This window comes from Alexandromys fortis, unplaced genomic scaffold (assembly GCF_014885135.2).
Source record: "Alexandromys fortis isolate MF-2015 unplaced genomic scaffold, M_Fortis_MF-2015_v1.1 scaffold_72, whole genome shotgun sequence".
Taxonomy (NCBI): Eukaryota; Metazoa; Chordata; class Mammalia; order Rodentia; family Cricetidae; genus Alexandromys; species Alexandromys fortis.
In genome coordinates this window covers 6,010,276-6,026,541 of record NW_026067969.1, presented here as the reverse complement: position 1 = coordinate 6,026,541, position 16,266 = coordinate 6,010,276, and the positions used below count along the sequence as shown (strand labels likewise).

Here is a 16,266-nt window from a genome sequence, read left to right as displayed (position 1 = left end):
GTCTCCATGGGTGCTCATACACATGTGACATATGTTCCCACATACACAACAACAACAGCAACCGTCTTAGAAGGAGAGTGGGACTGGAGAGATGGCTCAGCAGTTAAGAGCCCTGGCTGTTCTTCAGAGGTCCTGACTTCCCAGCACCACTCATCTCCAGCACCCACTTGGCGGCTCTCCAGGGATCCATCACCTTCTTCTGGCCTCTCTGGGCGATGCACACAGGGTACATAGCCACATGCAGACAAAATAACCACACACATAAAGAAATTGTTTAAATTAACAAACAAAATAGCCAGAGTCGGAGAGGTAGCTCAGCAGGTGGTGGAGTTACCAGAGTGTGGCCTCGAAGATCAAGGAACCTTTGTAAAAGTAAAGTTGTTTTCTGACCTCCACACATGTGCTACAGCTTTCTTGTGTCCCCCTATCACACACACAATACACAAAATTTCAAAGCAAAAAAAACAGGGAAAATGACTCCATTGGTAAAGAACTTACCGCATAGCCTTGAGAACCCAGGTAAAGGAAGCCATGTCAAATCCAGGATCGCAGTTCCTGTGCTTCTATGGCTAGTGAGAAATGAGGCAGAGAATCCTTGTCACGCTGTGGGCCAGACCAACGCCTGAGGCTATCCTCTGCTGTATGTACATGTCTTATGTGTAAATGTACACACAGACACTGATACAAACATACAACCACACACATAAAAAAATTAAACAGGAAACAAAAGCAAATTGGGCAGAAGTGGTGGCGCATGCCTTTAATCAGTGATCTTTGTTCTTGTTTTGTTTTGTTTTTCCAGACAGGTTTTCTCTGTGTAGCCCTGGATGTTCTGGAACTCGCTCTGTAGACCAGGCTGGCCTTGAACTCACCAAGATCTGCCTGCCTCTGCCTCCTGAGGGCTGTGCCACCACTGCCATGCAGGCAGGTGGATCTTTGTCAGTTTCTGTGAGCCGGAGGCAGCCTGATCTACATAAGAAGTTGTAGGCTGGTCGGGGCCTAGAGGGACCCTGTTTCAAACAAATCTCCAGAATTTCAAAAACAAAAGTTTGCACAAAGTATTAGCAATGGTGAGCTTCTGCTTTAGTAAAATGTCCATTAGAGCGAGCGGCCGGCAGGAGGCAGCAGCGCTACCAGCAAAGCCCCGCCCCTGGCCCCGCCCTGATCTGTCCGGCCCCGCCCCGCGCTCGACTGGCCTCCTTCCGCGCGCGCGCAGAGGGCGGGCGCTGGCAGCAGGTGGGCGGGGTGCGGGCAGGGTGCGAGAGGCGGGGCGGGGGGCTGCCGGCAGCGCTGGGGCCAGCGCGGCGGTCCCGCGTACGGGCGCGCCATGGACTTCAACATGAAGAAGCTGGCGTCGGACGCGGGCATCTTCTTCACCCGGGCGGTACAGGTGAGGCCTGGCGCGATGCCGCTCGCAGGTCCCGGATGTGGAGCGCGTCCAAGCACCCTGCAGCAGGATCCCCTTCCCTGCTGCTGCGGCGGTGCGTGCTGGGGACAGTTCGGGCCCCTGCTCCCCTGTCCCCGAGCTGCCCAGGGGAGCTCCCAGCGGGGTCAGCTGCAGCTCCTTGATGGCCCGGGGTTGGGGCCTGGGTTGCTGGGCGCCCAGCAGTGCCGGTTTACACTGACAGGTTTGCCCACTGCCCTGGCTCCTGCACAGTTCGGGAGATGAATGACCACTGGGTGGTTCCTACTTCCCTGTCCTAGCCCAGCGATTCCTGGTTGGGAGGTCCTGGGCTACACAAAAATGTCCCAATCCCTTCTGCGGACCTCAGTCTCCATACCCGTACAATGGACAGCTTGGTGCTACTCAGCCCCTTTGACACGCTTGGATAATCAGGCCGGAAGCCAGGAGTAATTTCCTTTCTGTTCTGCAGGAGGCCTGTTTCCTTTTGCTTCCCAGGCCTGAAGGATGGCGAGAAGGCTAGGATCTGGCTGGGTGCCCTCTTTGGGTTCTGTTCAGGCCGGTAATGCTGATATTGGAACAAGTCCAAAACATATGGGATTAGAAATGAGAAACTTAGGGGAATTGATGTCACAGCGAAGGGCTAGAGTCAGATGTGGATGTAAATCCTTCTCTTGTGACCTTGGGAGCGGGGACTTCACCTCACTGGGCCTCTGTTTCTCAGTCTGAGAGATGGGATGGCTGTAACTGCAGTTGCCACGGTTAAACTGCACCTGTGGAGCGTCCGACCTTGCACGATCACCTCAGCCTTACCGTGCCTTTCTGTAAAGCAGGTGGAAGGCTCGTGTTGGAGGCCCTGTCTGCTTCAAGGGTGGTTGTGGGTATCTGGGACTCCTGTGCCCCAGGGTTGGTCCATCTCTGTACACCAGGAACAGGTTCTGTATGCTGCCCTTGTGGTACTTGTTGACTCTTCTGGGTACAGCCCCTCCTTCCCCTCAGGGGCCCATGTGGCCATGTTTACTAGAAAGCACTGGGTTCCCGTGAGACTTAGTGTCCCAGTGAGGATTGCCATTCTGGTTCTCGGTTCCAAGCTTGGTGGGCAACCCCAGTACCGGAGAGGATGCTAGACCCTCAGAACCCCAGCCTCTGCAGGAGGGGGAAAAGCCTGTCCCAGCGTTGGCATGGCAACCGCACTATCTCACACATCTGGAAAGAACCTGATCTGCTGGGTCCTGCCACCTGACCTGGCCAGGCCCACAGAAAGGGCTGGGGGTAGTGGTGGCTTGGGCTTCCTGGCCTCACTGATGGGGGCAGGCCCACAGGGTCACTCACTCACTCTTGGGCTGGAGCCAAGTGCCCAGGCCCAGGCTGGGGTGGAGGAGGGAGCTGAGCGTGTTATAAATAGAGGCTTTCTGAGCTCCACACACCCACCCTCCTGCTGATGCCGGCTTGCTGGGAACTGCCTTGGACTGGTTCAGGCGTGATCCCCTTCCCCTCCGTTGGAAAGGGACTAGGTAGCAGAGGAGGAAGGTGCCAGCAGTGTGACCTAGAGAGGCAGAGAGGCGTCTGCCATGGGAGTCGTCAGGAAAGACGGAGCTATTCTTAATTACCAGTGTGTACACAGCTCCTATAGGTCAGTGTTACTGTGCAAGGCACCGGGCCGTGCTGAGTAAGCACACGTGCCCTGTGTGGCCCAAGGACAGTGTTGAGGGACTCACCCCACCCCTATCCCAAAGGGAGCAAGGCCTCCCCAGCTTGAAACCTGGGGGCAGGATTTCTTCTACAAGAGTGATTTTTGGGGTGGTGTCCCTCGCCAAGGGCCCCAGACATCAGCCAGAGTCTCTGAAGCAGGTGGAGGTGGCAGAGCGGCCCCATCAGGGCAGTGAGGTGAGGGGAGGGAAGCCTGCCTCGTGCAGCACGTTAGAATAGTATGATAAGTGCCTGTGGGTGGTGTGGGCAGCCGCTCTGCTGAGACTCCTCCCAGTAATCACAGTCCAAGCTCCTACAGGGGCTTTGCCCTCATCCAAACAGGCTGGTAGCAATGGCCAAGGGAGGATGCCTGGGGCTCGCGAAAGCCCAATAAGCATGGGAATCCGTATGTTTGGCAGCATCCCCACGCCCCCAGTGACACCACGGGGAGACTTCCCAAGTGATAACCCAGCTAATACTGCCCTGGGGCTGGTAGGGTATTAGAGGCCTCAGGTTCCATACCCAGTGTTTCTAAAAAGAAAACTGTTCCTTTATGCTGGCCAGATATTCTGTGATATGGGTTTTCGCCATTTTCCAGGGAGAAACTGAGGCCCGGGGAGATGCTGAGCTGGACAGGGCAGCTGAGGAGGAGGCTTTAAGGGAGAAGCCCGAGGCCTGCTGCATAATTGATGGCTGCAGTGAGACCTGGTGGCTCCTTGGCTCAGCCTGATGATTCATCAGAGGCAGTGGCTCCGCAGGGCTCCAGCCCCCTAGACCCTGACTGCAGCACAGCCTTTTGCTTGGCCTCAGCGGCTCTGACATTGCAGGGGAGCCTGAGTGCCCCAGGACGCGGCCTCAGTCCTTATTCCTTATCTTATACCTGGAGCAGATTTCACCTTTTGCTGTTGGTGATGCCCTTGGGCAAACCTGGTCACCTGGCTGGAAAAGGCTTGTGCTTGGGGACATCTGTTCCTGGGCTTTTCTAGATTACCTGGTGAGGACTTGGACCAGTTTCTGAGTATTCCTAGGTAGTCCTCATGACTCCAGCCAGCTCTGACTGGGGACCCATGTGACCTCCCGGGTTCTGGGTACACCCAGCAGCTGGCTCCAATGGGCTGGCAATGTTCTCTGTTTACCACACCCAGAAGCCAAACATTTGGCCAGCCTCCCTCCCTCCCACACTTGGTCCTTAGACATACTGCCCGTCAGCTCCAGCAGCAGTAGCGTGGGCACTTCACGCTGGGCACGGGCTCGGTTGCCAGCCCTCTCGTGTCTAACTCACATCTTCCCATTTTACCCTGTGTGGTCTGTGAGAAACATTCTTACTATCTGTTTCCAGGGGACTCTGAGGCCCAGAGAGGCAAAGCCCTTTCCCCAGTGTCGCATAGCTCATCAGGAGTAGAACAGATATGGATAGGGTCCCTTTCATTCCTGAACCTGAATTCTTGCTGGAGTCCCATGGAGGCTCCTCTGGGCCTCATCTGTTCCCTAACAACTTGCTACCAAGTTCTGTCCCTCAGCCCTGGTGGCCACCTCCTCAGGGCTCATCTCACTAGGAGCATACATGCTTCTGTGGAGAGAGGGACTGGGGAACTATGGGGCTTCTAGGAGCCATGGTTCTGACTCACCCAACCCCCTCATCCTAGAAAGAAGCAACCAAGCCCCAGGGTGGGGTGCAATAGGCCACCCTCCAAAGGCTTGACCCTGGGACCTCCTCTGCCGCTTCCTTCCCAGTTCACAGAGGAGAAATTCGGCCAGGCGGAGAAGACCGAGCTTGATGCTCACTTTGAAAACCTCCTGGCTCGGGCAGACAGCACCAAGAACTGGACAGAGCGGATCCTGAGGCAGACTGAGGTGCTGCTGCAACCCAACCCCAGTGAGTGGATGTGGGGCAGGAGGGCACCCGGGCCAACGCAGGGCTGTGGGTGCGGGGCTCCAAAACGCACAGGAGCCGAAGCCTGAACTGAAACACATGTGGGGAGGGACTCGCAAACTACAGATGTCAGCTTAGGCTCGCAGCCAGCCACGGGGCAAGGGCCTGGCCAAAGTCATACAGCGTGCTGACTGCATGAGCAGAAGGGGGCAGTTTGCATGTCACCTGTAAACCTGCAGTGTCTCTGAAGTGTCCACAGAGGCCCAGGACCCAGGCCAGGGCACGGTGCAAGCGTGTCACACATTGTAAACGCTATTTAAGTTGGGGAGACATGGGAGGTGTTGACTCAGTGCTGTGGGACAGTGGTGTCACGTCTCCGAGCCTTGTTCTCTCGGGTCTCACAGGGTGGGTGTGGGTATGAGATGTGTCTGCAAGCCTTCAGTATGGATGCTGTCTGGGGGTGGTCAGGGTTTGCTCTCTCACGGTGGCTTAGCCCCGAGAGCCCTGTGGTTTTGGCTGTTGTCTCCCTACAGGTGCCCGAGTGGAAGAGTTCCTGTATGAGAAGCTGGACAGAAAGGTGCCCTCAAGGGTCACCAATGGGGAGCTGCTGGCTCAGTACATGGCAGAAGCAGCCAGCGAGTTGGGGCCCGACACCCCCTATGGTGAGGAGACCACAGAGCTAGGGTGAGGGGCATTGTCTCTAGCTCCCTAAGCTCCTTCTTCCTGCCTCCCTTCTCCCTCTTTTTTTTAAATTTTATTTCTGACTAAGTTCTCTATTTAAGGTAGGCCTTAAAATCAAATGAGGCTTTGTCCCCTGAATGCTGGGATTGGAGGTGTAGCCGTCAGGTCAGCTCCCTCCTGTTTAAAAATTACAGAGATAATCTGAGTTATAAGATGAGAATAAAGGAACAGACCCTCCCTTAGCCAGTTTAGGGGTGTGTGTTTTTGTGCGTGCGCACATGTGTAGTATGTGTATAGTATGTGGAGTGTGTATGTGGTGTGGTGTGTCTGTAGAGTGTGTATATGTGTGTGTGGTGTATCTGTGAAGTGTGTATGTATGGGTATATGTGTGTGTGATATGAGTATGTATGTATGTGTGTACGTGGCATGTGTGGGTTGGGTGTGTGTGGTGTGGTATGTGTATAATATGTGGAGTGTGTGTGGTGTGGTGTGTCTGTAGAGTTTGTATATGAGTGTGTCTGGTATAAGTATATATGTGTGATGAATATGTAAATGCAGTGTGGTATGTGTATTGTGTGTGTGTGGTGTATCTGTGAAGTGTGTATGTATGGGTATATGTGTGTGTGGTATGAGTATGTATGTGTGTACGTGGTATGTGTATAGTATGTGGAGTGTATATATGAGTGTGTGGTGTGAGGAATGTGTGTATGTGGTGTGTGTGTGGTGTATCTGTGAAGTGTGTGTTATGGGTATATGTGTGTATGTGGTGTGTATGTGTTGTTTCTGTGGTGCTGGAGTTGGAACCTGGGGTCCTGTGACTGGTTGGCAAGCACTCTTCCACTGATCCATATCCCAGCCCTAGGTCATGTGTGTGCAGTGCACATACGTGGGGGGGGGGGGCAAAGGTCCAACCTTAGGCATTTTTCACCATCTTTTATGAGACAAGGTGCACTAGGAGCTTGCTCACTGGTTAGGCTAGGCCAATGTCCAGCAAGCCTCTGAGTTCACCATGTCTCTACTTCCTGAACACTGAGATTCCAGTCATGTGTCACCACATGTGTGTTCTGGGTACCGAGCTCAGGTCATGTTTGTGAACAGTGCACTTGGCTGACTGAGTAAACCTAACTTTTACAAAAGATTTATTTGCCAGGCTGTGGTGGCTCACACCTTTAATCCCAGCACTCAGGAGGCAGAGGCAGGCGGATCTCTGTGAGTTCGAGACCAGCCTGGTCTACAAGAGTTAGTTCCAGGACAGGCTCCAAAGCTACAGAGAAACTAAAATACATACATACATACATACATACATACATACATACATACATACATACAAGAAAAGATTTATTTATTGTAATGTGTGTGTGTTTTACATACGTGCATTGAGCTGCCTGTGTGCCAGAAGAAGGCACCAGATCCCTGGAGCTGGAGTTACAGGTGGTGTTTTGTTTTGTTTTTTTTTTTTTTTTTTCCGAGACAGGGTTTCACTGTGGTTTTGGAGCCTGTCCTGGAACTAGCTCTTGTAGACCAGGCTGGTCTCGAACTCACAGAGATCCGCTTGCCTCTGCCTCCCCGAGTGCTGGTATTAAAGGCGTGCGCCACCACCGCCCTGCTCTACAGGTGGTGTGAACTTCCTGACATTGTGCTGGGAATTGCACACTGGGGAACCAGTGGTCCTCCAGAAGAGCATCCAGTGATCTTAACTGCTGAACCATTTCTCCAGCTCGTACTTAGCCATTGTCTTGCACACATCCTTATTCTCTCTTCTTCCCTTCTGAATTTTATTCAAATATACCTTATGTGCCATAAAATATACCTGGTTTCTATTATGTACACCATTGAATTTAGAGTTGAAAAAGTATCTCCACAGATCAATTTAAACAAAAAATCCCTCCACCTCGGACCCAAAAGTCTCCCCTTTATATAGCCAGTCCTGGATCCAGCTCAGGCTACCAATAACGTGTTTTGTGGTCTGTCTTCCATTGCTCCTGCTCCATATTTAACCTGCTGGGAAACTGCTGGGCTGGGGATCTAGCTCAGTTAGTTGATGAGGTCTGTGGCTCGATCTCCAGCACCACATAAGCCTGGTATGGTGGCAAAGAGAAAGAAATTGCCAAAGTGTTTTCCCCAAGTGGCTTTTTAATACCCTGCTAGCAGGGAGCTTGAGCTTGAGCTGTCTGGATTTTAAAGGTCCTGGCTTTCTCATGGCCTAGAGCAGTGGTTCCCAGCCCTCCTAGCTCCTCATGCTGTGGTGACCCCAACCATAACATTATATTTGTCGCTACTTCATAACTAATTTTGCTAGTGTTGTGAATCAGAACACAATTTGTGTTTCCCTATAGTCTTAGGCAGCCTCTGTGAAAAGGGTCATTGGGGCAGGTCATGTGTTGCTCGGCCCAGCACTGTTCAGGAAGGCTGGCTCTTGATGGTGTCATTGTGTGTTCTTGCTGCCTGTCTCTCCCTGCTTATTGAGAAAGAGCATGGAATTTTCCAGCTGTTTTTTCACTGTCTCTCTCTATGGTTTGCCAGTGTTTGGTGTGTGTATTTTAGAGCCACGTTAGGTGCATATGTTTATCTTTCTGATGGATTGGGGTGTGTGTGTGTGTGTGTGTGTGTGTGTGTGTGTGTGTGTGTGTGTGAGTCCGTGCGCGTGTGTAGGCCAGAAGTCAGCTTTGGACGTTGTCCTCCCCTGCCCTCTCGCTGAACCTATTGTGGTAGCCGGTGCTGATGCACCTGCCCCGCTGCCATCTGTGGCAAAGGTTATAGACGCAGTGCCGCGGCATGACTTTTATGTGAGTGCTGGGATCTGAATTCAGGTCCCATGCTTGTTCAGCAGTCCCCGAGTGACGCCCCAGCCCTGGGCTGACTCTGTTGTCTCTGCTCGATGCCACTGCAGTCATCCGGATGCTCTGCCTGGACACAGAGGGTCTATGTTGTTATCTGCCTGGCCAGCAGAGCACCACTCCATCCCAGAAGCTAAAATTAAGATGCTGTTCATTGTCTCTAGTGAGACTTCTTTCCTGAAAGCTCATTGTCTGGTGACTGTACGGCTCCTTAGCGCCGACACCTGCACTGGCATAGTAGCTGCCTGTGCCCTTTTCTTCTCAACCTGTTTTTATATCATAAAATCGCAAGCATAGGTCTAATCAATGACATTCAGTATAGACAATAGTCATTGCCTTTTCATTAGAGTGCTTAATATATATACATTGAAGGTAATTATTGATGTGTTAGATTATTTTTCATTTAGGTCTTGGGTAATTTTTCTTGTCTTATATGGCTCCTTTTATATTATAGGTATTTTCTATTTTACATAAATATATATTTGGTCAGTACTGAGGATAACCCTGAGCCTGTGTGTCTCAGCAAGTAATTTACCATCAAGCTACATCCCAGATCCCTATCTCCCCTTTTTTTTTTTGAAACCATGTCTTACTAATTTGCTCAGAGTGGCCTCTGCTTCTGGACCTTCCAGTCCCAGTGTCCCAGCAGACGAGAGTGCCCACCGTTCCTAGCTTACTCTTTCAAGCTAGCTCCCAAGGAGCTATCGTGGGGTCAGTACATGTCAGCCAATATTGGTCAGTGGTAGTTTTTCAAATCTCCAGCCACTGAAACTTTATTGGTAAGTGTGTATGTGAGTTTGGACACTCGCCTCAAGGTCGAGCAGTTTATAGGTCTAGCCAGCTTTTGCCTTGTAGGTACACGGCTTCTGTTCAGCCCAGGGTGGGACATGCTGGTGCACTCTTCAGCCTGTCTCAGACGTGCCACAGGTGTGCTTGCTGGGACTTCTCTAGATCACGCTAGATTCTGGCAGGGGTACCCGCTCTTCCCAGCAGGCCTCCGGCTGCAGGCTGGCTGCTTCTGGCTTTGGCCAGTGGATGCTGCTGTCGGGAGTGTCCCCTAGGATCCTCTTTCTTCTCCACTCACCCAGCAGCTGCAGTGGGGGTGGCCCTGTCTCCCGAGTGGAGAGCCGCCAGCCAGGAGGAGACGGCACGTCTCCAGGATAGTACCCCCATTGTTCGTACTAGGGTCCAGTGGCTGTCTTCCAGTGTTTCACCATTGGTTTTTGTGTCTTTGATCCATTTCCAGACTTTGGAAGTTGACGTCCTTGACTTCTGGGGGGGATTTGTCAAACTCCTTTTTCTCTTTCTGGAACTCCCCAATCTTGTTTGCTCTTGAGACACTAGGCCTCATCCGCTGTCTGCTAGGCCCCAGGAGCCCTGTCCATCTTTTTAGGGCCATAGTGCCTTCCTTCACTTGCCTGGCAGACCTCCCGGGGGGAGGAGGACTTGAGGCTTGCCTTCCCTCACCCTCCAACTCTGTCTTCCTAGGGAAGACCCTAATCAAGGTGTCAGAAGCTGAAAAGCGCCTGGGAGCAGCAGAACGGGATTTCATTCACACTGCCTCCCTCAGCTTCCTCACACCCTTGCGCAACTTTCTGGAAGGGGACTGGAAAACGATTTCGGTGAGGAGACTGGGACCCCTCCTCTGAGCTCTGTGCCCAGGGAACCGAATCTCTCCCGAGGTGGCTCCTGTTGCCCAGGGCTCTTTGGCCAGGTCTGGGCTGCTCACTCTCCTATCACCCACCCTGCAGAAGGAGAGGCGACTCCTGCAGAACCGGCGCCTTGACCTGGATGCCTGCAAAGCACGGCTGAAGAAGGCCAAGGCGGCAGAAGCCAAGGCCACGGTAAGTGCCCCTGCCTCTCCCCATGCCCCCAAGCTCTACTGGGAGTCCAGAGATGGGGCACGCAAGGGACCTGTGTTTGGCATGCTCTTCCTCCCTGGCTGGGGCTAGACTGCTCACTGGTCAGGTCATGGTTTCTGTCCCCACCCCAGGGAATCCTGGTGGCTCCGGGGCAGACAATTATGAGATAGGCAGGCTCACGGTGCCGTTCACTGGGCAGGGCATCCTGCAAGTCTCTTAGGTGTTGGATGGAATTCTTGCATGCCTCTCCTGCCTCTGTGGATGCTCAGCCTGGCCCTGTCTGGGCATGGCTCCCCTGTTAACTCTGCACCTGCTGCCTGAACGTGAGCACGTGTCTTATGCATAGGCTGCCCTAGGCTGGAGGCTGTGGACAGCACTAGAGCCGGCCATCCCAACCCCATGCAGGGACTGTCCGAGGAGCTCCCTCACCCCACAGCCCACTGGGGCCTGCTCTGCCAGGTCAGGATAGGCTGAGCTGATTCAACAGGGCTAGGTCAAGAGGGCTGAGCATTGGCTCGGCATGTGGGCTGCTCAGGGGTGTAAGGGTGTTAACAGCCACCTCAGGTTCTGAGAAACTCCTAGGCCCAGGGCTTGTTAGGAATCTCCTCTTTGTTTCTCCAATGCTCAGCTGGTAGATCTCCACTTCCCATAATTCTCCTGCATCATGTTCTCCCTACAGTACGATGTACAGTGTGACCGCTGGGGCCTACACTGCCTCCAGCAAGAGCCACAGCAAGGTCCTAAGTCAACCAAGTGTGCAGGGAATGGCCTGTGGCCATTGGGATTACTTTGGCAATCACCTGGGCAGAACAGCCCCACTTCTTGTTACTTCTGTCTTTTCCTAGTCCACCACCGCAGAATGATTGCTTCTCCCCTTGGGGCCCAGAGAGCCTTGGGCCTGTGAGTCAAGTGAGGCAGGAGCAGTGTCCCTAGGGGCTCAAGCTCAGCAGCTCTCTCTTGGGCACACGTGCTGCCCAGGACTCCTGAGGGTGGCTTGTGAGTGGCCTTCCAGTCCTTCTCTGCTCACCTCGCGCCGGGCTGGCTATGCCTGCTTTCGCTTGCTGTGGACTTAACTAACTCTCTGTTTTTGTTCCTTTCCGTTCTGCTTTGGGTAACTTGGCTCAGTGTGAGGGAGATGTGAGTATACCTGTCCCATGTGCTGTGCTGCTTCTGGTCCACCCATCCTGTCCAAAGGCCCAGGTGTTGTGGCCAGCCCAGGCCATGCCCTTAGGCTTTTGCAATCGGCTGGCCTCCATGCAGTCTCTGCTTTGTGGGGATGCAGGCATCAAGGCCTATGAGGCAGCTTCTTGCAAATGTCAAATCCTGTCACTCTGTCCATCCATGCATCCATCCATCTACTCTTGTTGGGAGGGGTCTGACCTCAAGGGAAGAGGCAGAGACAGTGTGGTGAAATTCTGAGCTGGAGAAAGCTGTGCTGGGGAGGGCTGTGGATCCGGGGGGCTTCCTTGTGAGCCTGAGACCCAAAAGAAGGGCAGGCCCAGCCTGTGGTTCACTTGGGCCCTCAGCACATCTGTCCACTGGGTCTTCGTGTTGGACCCATTGAGCCCCTAAGCCCGTCTCCTTTCCAGATGGTTGGAGTGGACACAGAGGGTCTATGTTGTTATCTGTGTCCTCCTGTCTGTCCCTGGGGCCAGGGTTTCTTGTGTCTCCTTATATAGGAGACTCCGGGGCTACCTCCTGGCCTCAACACTGGTCCTGGCCCAGGGTGACCCCCCCTCCCCCGTGAACTCTGTTCCCCGCCAGACGGTGCCTGACTTTCAGGAGACTAGACCTCGTAATTACATTCTCTCGGCCAGCGCCTCTGCGGTAAGCACCCTTCCCATCATGCCCTGCCCCACCCTGGCCTCCTCTGCCCACAGTTCCACAAGAAGCCAGCAGGTGAGGCAAAGGGCCCTGCTCATGTGGCAGGTTGCCCTGAGAGGCTAAGAACAACTCACAACAGGGAAGTTACAACTCCATCTGCCCCGTCTCTGGCCCAGCAGGCAGGCTGAGCTGGTTTCTCCCTATGCAAGGTGGGATCCTATGCAGTCTTGTCCAGCTGCAGGGAACCACTCCATGTCCTTAGGACAGCACACTATACCACCTCTAGGGAACCCAAGGGACTTTGCATTCTATGCTCTCTCCTACAAGGGAACACTGCCCCAACCTCCTCATTGCTCCAGGTGGACACTGGGGTTAGGGAGGAGGCTGCCTGGGCTGACTTCCTGTCTCAGACTACTAGACAACTGTTTGCCTTAGTTCCACTGTAGCTCACAAGCTAGATGGCTAGAAAGCAGGGGGAAGGCCAGCTGGAGGAGCAGGATGGAGGCAAGATGGAGGGAGGGAGACAGGCGAGGCTGCTACAGTAGCCTGGTTAGTTAGCACCATGGTACACAGTGACTTGTGTGGGCTAGGCCAGCCACGTTCCTCCACTCCTGTAGCAAGCTCTCTTCCTGTCCCCTGGGTGAAAGCGTCTTGTCCCAGCCGTCTGGCCCTCTGCTCGTGTTCTGAGCATGTTCTGTGTGATCTGTGCTCTTCATCATTCCATGGCTGGCAACTGCCGTTGAAATGTCAACTCTTGGTCATGCTCAGGTCTGTTAGATGGCCTCCAACACGGCACATGACGACGATGCTCCCACTGTGGGCTGTGCACTCTGTGGGCCCAGTTCAACGGTCCATCCATGTGCCAGGGTGTTATCCTAGGCCAGATTTCCATAAGTGGCCATAAACTGGGTCGCCTAAGTCACGATGGGGGGAGGGGGTGTCTTTCTTCCCTAGACTCTGGATGACACATCCCGCTCCCCTCCCTGGGCCGAGTTGAAGGAGAAACATCCCGGAGGGTGGAGGCTGCCCTGTTTTTTTCTTTTGCCACTGGCCCCCAGTGTGACTCTGGCCCGAGGCTGCCTTTCTCTGCCGGAGGACAGAAAGGTTTAGTGACTGGCCCAGGGTCACTTGTCCTGTCCTGCCTCCGCGCAGGAGTCAGGGTGGGGTGGGGACACTTGGTCTCTAAGACCCACTTAGTTGGGGGCGGCTGTAGGAAAAGTACAAGCAAGACTTCCCAGCTGGCTGGCCCTGCATGCAGCATGCTAGATGGGATGTGGTGTCATTTCCCTGCCCTTAGAGCAAACCTTGTTCCAGCCTCAGCTCCTGGTTGGGTTGGGATGGGTTGTGCAGGGTCCTTGGGAGCTGGGGCAGGCACAGGCTCTGGTATCTGGCTGCCCCTCCCCCTCCACTCATGATGCCCACCTTCCCTTCCCTGCCTACTGGTGCTGTTGTGGTCTCCACAGCTTTGGAACGATGAAGTAGACAAGGTGAGTTGGGTCTGGGGGGCTTTGGTTTTAAAGCTTGTTTTTGGAGACAAGGTTTCTCTGTAGCTTTGGAGCCTGTCCTAGAACTAGCTCTTATAGACCAGGCTGGACTTGAACTCAGAGATCTGCCTGCCTCTGCCTCCTGAATGCTGGGATTAAAGGCGTGTGCAGCACTGTCTGGCAGGGCCTGGGGGACTTTGGGAGGCAAAGTCTAGAAGGTTAAGGGTAGAGGTCCAGACACAGCTACTGCTGTAGAGAGGGTGTCTGAAGCTCAGGACTCTGTCTTACACTCACTGGGGTACTGGTTGGCGATACTAAATCCCACTCTACAGCACATGAGGTCCTATCTCCTGGATAGATCCTCCTGTTTGGTGGCGGAGGCCTGTCACTAAAGTTACCCACAGATCCCAAGTTGGCTCTGGCTTCTCTGGAAGTCAGCTCTAGGTGTAATGCCAGGCCATCTATGTTCCCAGGAGGCCTCAGGGCACAGGGAAGGCTGGTGGAAGGGATACAGAATGGGGGCTGCTCTCATTACTGCTTGCCCCACCTAGGCTGAGCAAGAGCTTCGAGTGGCCCAGACAGAGTTTGACCGGCAGGCAGAAGTGACTCGTCTCTTACTGGAGGGGATCAGCAGCACCCACGTGAGTCCTGCATTCATGTCCTCCTGAATCTTACAAGCACGGGCCACAGAGCCAGCCTGTAGACTGGGTGTCCCATCCTCATTCTGATGCCTAGAGTATGATCAGGCAGCAGAAAGGATGGGGATGGCCCAGAGGCTAGAGGAAGCCCGACCTCTTTCTTCCAGGTAAACCACCTTCGCTGCCTCCATGAATTCGTCAAGTCTCAGACAACCTACTATGCACAATGCTACCGCCACATGCTGGATCTGCAGAAACAACTAGGCAGGTGTGGCTGGACTCAGGTCTCTGAGGCCCCCTATCTCCTAGACCCAGTGAGTGGCCCAACGCTTCTGGCCAAGGGCCTTCTCTTCAGAGCTCAGAAAACCCCACGACACATGAGATTGGACTGTTGGCTCTGCCTAGAACCCTACCTGGGTACTTCTTATGGTGAGCCTCAGGGGGCTACCATCAGTAACCAGAGTCCCTGGGACAGGGGCTCTCAGCAGTTTCTAGTGTTTGGGCTGTGGAGGTGAGTAGGGGACAAGCAGGTGGGATGGTCTCAGCTTCGTTTTTTTTTTTTTCTTTCTTTGTGCTGCCAGCTCCCAGGGCACCATGTAAGTTACTGGGGGTAGGGCTTCCTTGTGTATAAAATGGGCTGTCTCTTGTGGAGTATGTGGAACCATAAGGCTAGCACTGCCTGCTGAGACACCCTCATCTTCTAGATTTCCAGGCACCTTTGTGGGCACTACAGAACCCGCCTCCCCACCCCTGAGCAGCACCTCACCTACCACTACTGCAGCCACCATGCCTGTGGTACCCACGGGTACTGGCTTGGCCCCTCCAGAAGAGGCAGCACTCTGTCTAGAGGAGGTGGCTCCCCCGGCCAGTGGGACACGCAAGGCCCGGGTGCTCTACGACTATGAGGCAGCTGACAGCAGCGAGCTGGCCCTGCTGGCTGATGAGGTGGGTCTGGGGTTCTGAAGGGGCAGGCAAGAGCTGGACAGGAACTACTAGACTGGAGACCAGGAACATTGGGGAAGAGCTGTGGGAGTCAGTGACTATGGTCTTAGGCAGCCCTTAACTGCTATGACTCAGTAGAGCGCTACAGGGACACCCCTCAAGGGATGTAGCAGCTTTACGCCTGCTTAGTCTTGGGATGTCCTACCCGTTTCCAGGGCACAAGTTCCCTCTCTGCTCCCCACAGCTCATCACTGTCTACAGCCTGCCTGGCATGGACCCTGACTGGCTCATTGGTGAGAGAGGCAACAAGAAGGGCAAGGTCCCTGTCACCTACTTGGAACTTCTCAGCTAAGCAGCCCCCTTCCAGGTCCTGTCTGCTGGTGACACAGCTGTTTAGGATAGGGGACCTAACCCTATTCTGGCCCTGTCATTGAGCTAGGAAGGACCCCACATGACAGAATGGCTCCAGGTCCCTTTGCTAGCCCTGCTTCTGACCTGCATCCCTGCATACTCAAGGCTTCCCAGCTCCATGATATGCTGGGATGCTCTTGGCATGAAAAGAACATCTGCCTTCTAGCTGTGGAAGGTTGAGGGGGACAGCGGCAAACAGGCAGGGCTAACAGTCAGGGATTGGACAGTCTGGCAGGAGACCAGCAGGCTCAGCCAGAGCAGCAGCGCGGAGTGCTGCCCTCCCCGCCTTCACTCACAGCTCTGGCTGAGTACAGTGGCTGCAGCCCTCACTCAGTTTCTAACTGGCATTCTTACTTCTGCCTGTCTGCTTGTTCTCTGGCAAATAAATCCTTTGTGTGCAAACTGCCTGGACTTTTGTCAGGGTCTCAGTGTGCATGAGCCGTCCTGAAAGCGTAATGGTTAGACTTTGTTGGTCTCCCCTTCTCTGGGTAGGGATTGTGTGGAGCCATGGCACAAGCTTCTTCCCAGAGTGCAGATCAGAGGAAAGGTCATATTGCGCAACAATTCCCAGAGCCGCATATCTGAAGCTGCACAATATTTTGTGCTTAAGGAAAACTTGCCTA

General features: G+C 53.9%; 1 protein-coding gene across 5 annotated transcripts; it reads left to right on the top strand.

The window, feature by feature from the left end:
• The first annotated feature begins 1,235 nt into the window (after window positions 1-1,235).
• On the top strand, window positions 1,236-16,054 carry Sh3glb2 (SH3 domain containing GRB2 like, endophilin B2). Of its 5 annotated transcripts, none has more exons than XM_050154976.1 (12): window positions 1,236-1,390; window positions 4,826-4,967; window positions 5,498-5,626; window positions 9,971-10,104; window positions 10,234-10,326; window positions 12,109-12,171; window positions 13,632-13,655; window positions 14,204-14,293; window positions 14,458-14,558; window positions 14,872-14,886; window positions 14,995-15,235; window positions 15,477-16,054. In XM_050154976.1, exons 1-12 carry the CDS (start codon window positions 1,328-1,330, stop codon window positions 15,582-15,584), a joined length of 1,203 nt encoding a protein of 400 aa, XP_050010933.1. In that variant the 5' UTR covers window positions 1,236-1,327; the 3' UTR covers window positions 15,585-16,054. The 5 variants fall into 5 exon arrangements, with proteins under 5 accessions (XP_050010933.1, XP_050010932.1, XP_050010936.1 ...); XM_050154975.1 differs by having other exon boundaries at window positions 15,448-16,054; XM_050154979.1 differs by lacking the exon at window positions 12,109-12,171.
• The last annotated feature ends 212 nt before the right edge of the window (window positions 16,055-16,266 follow it).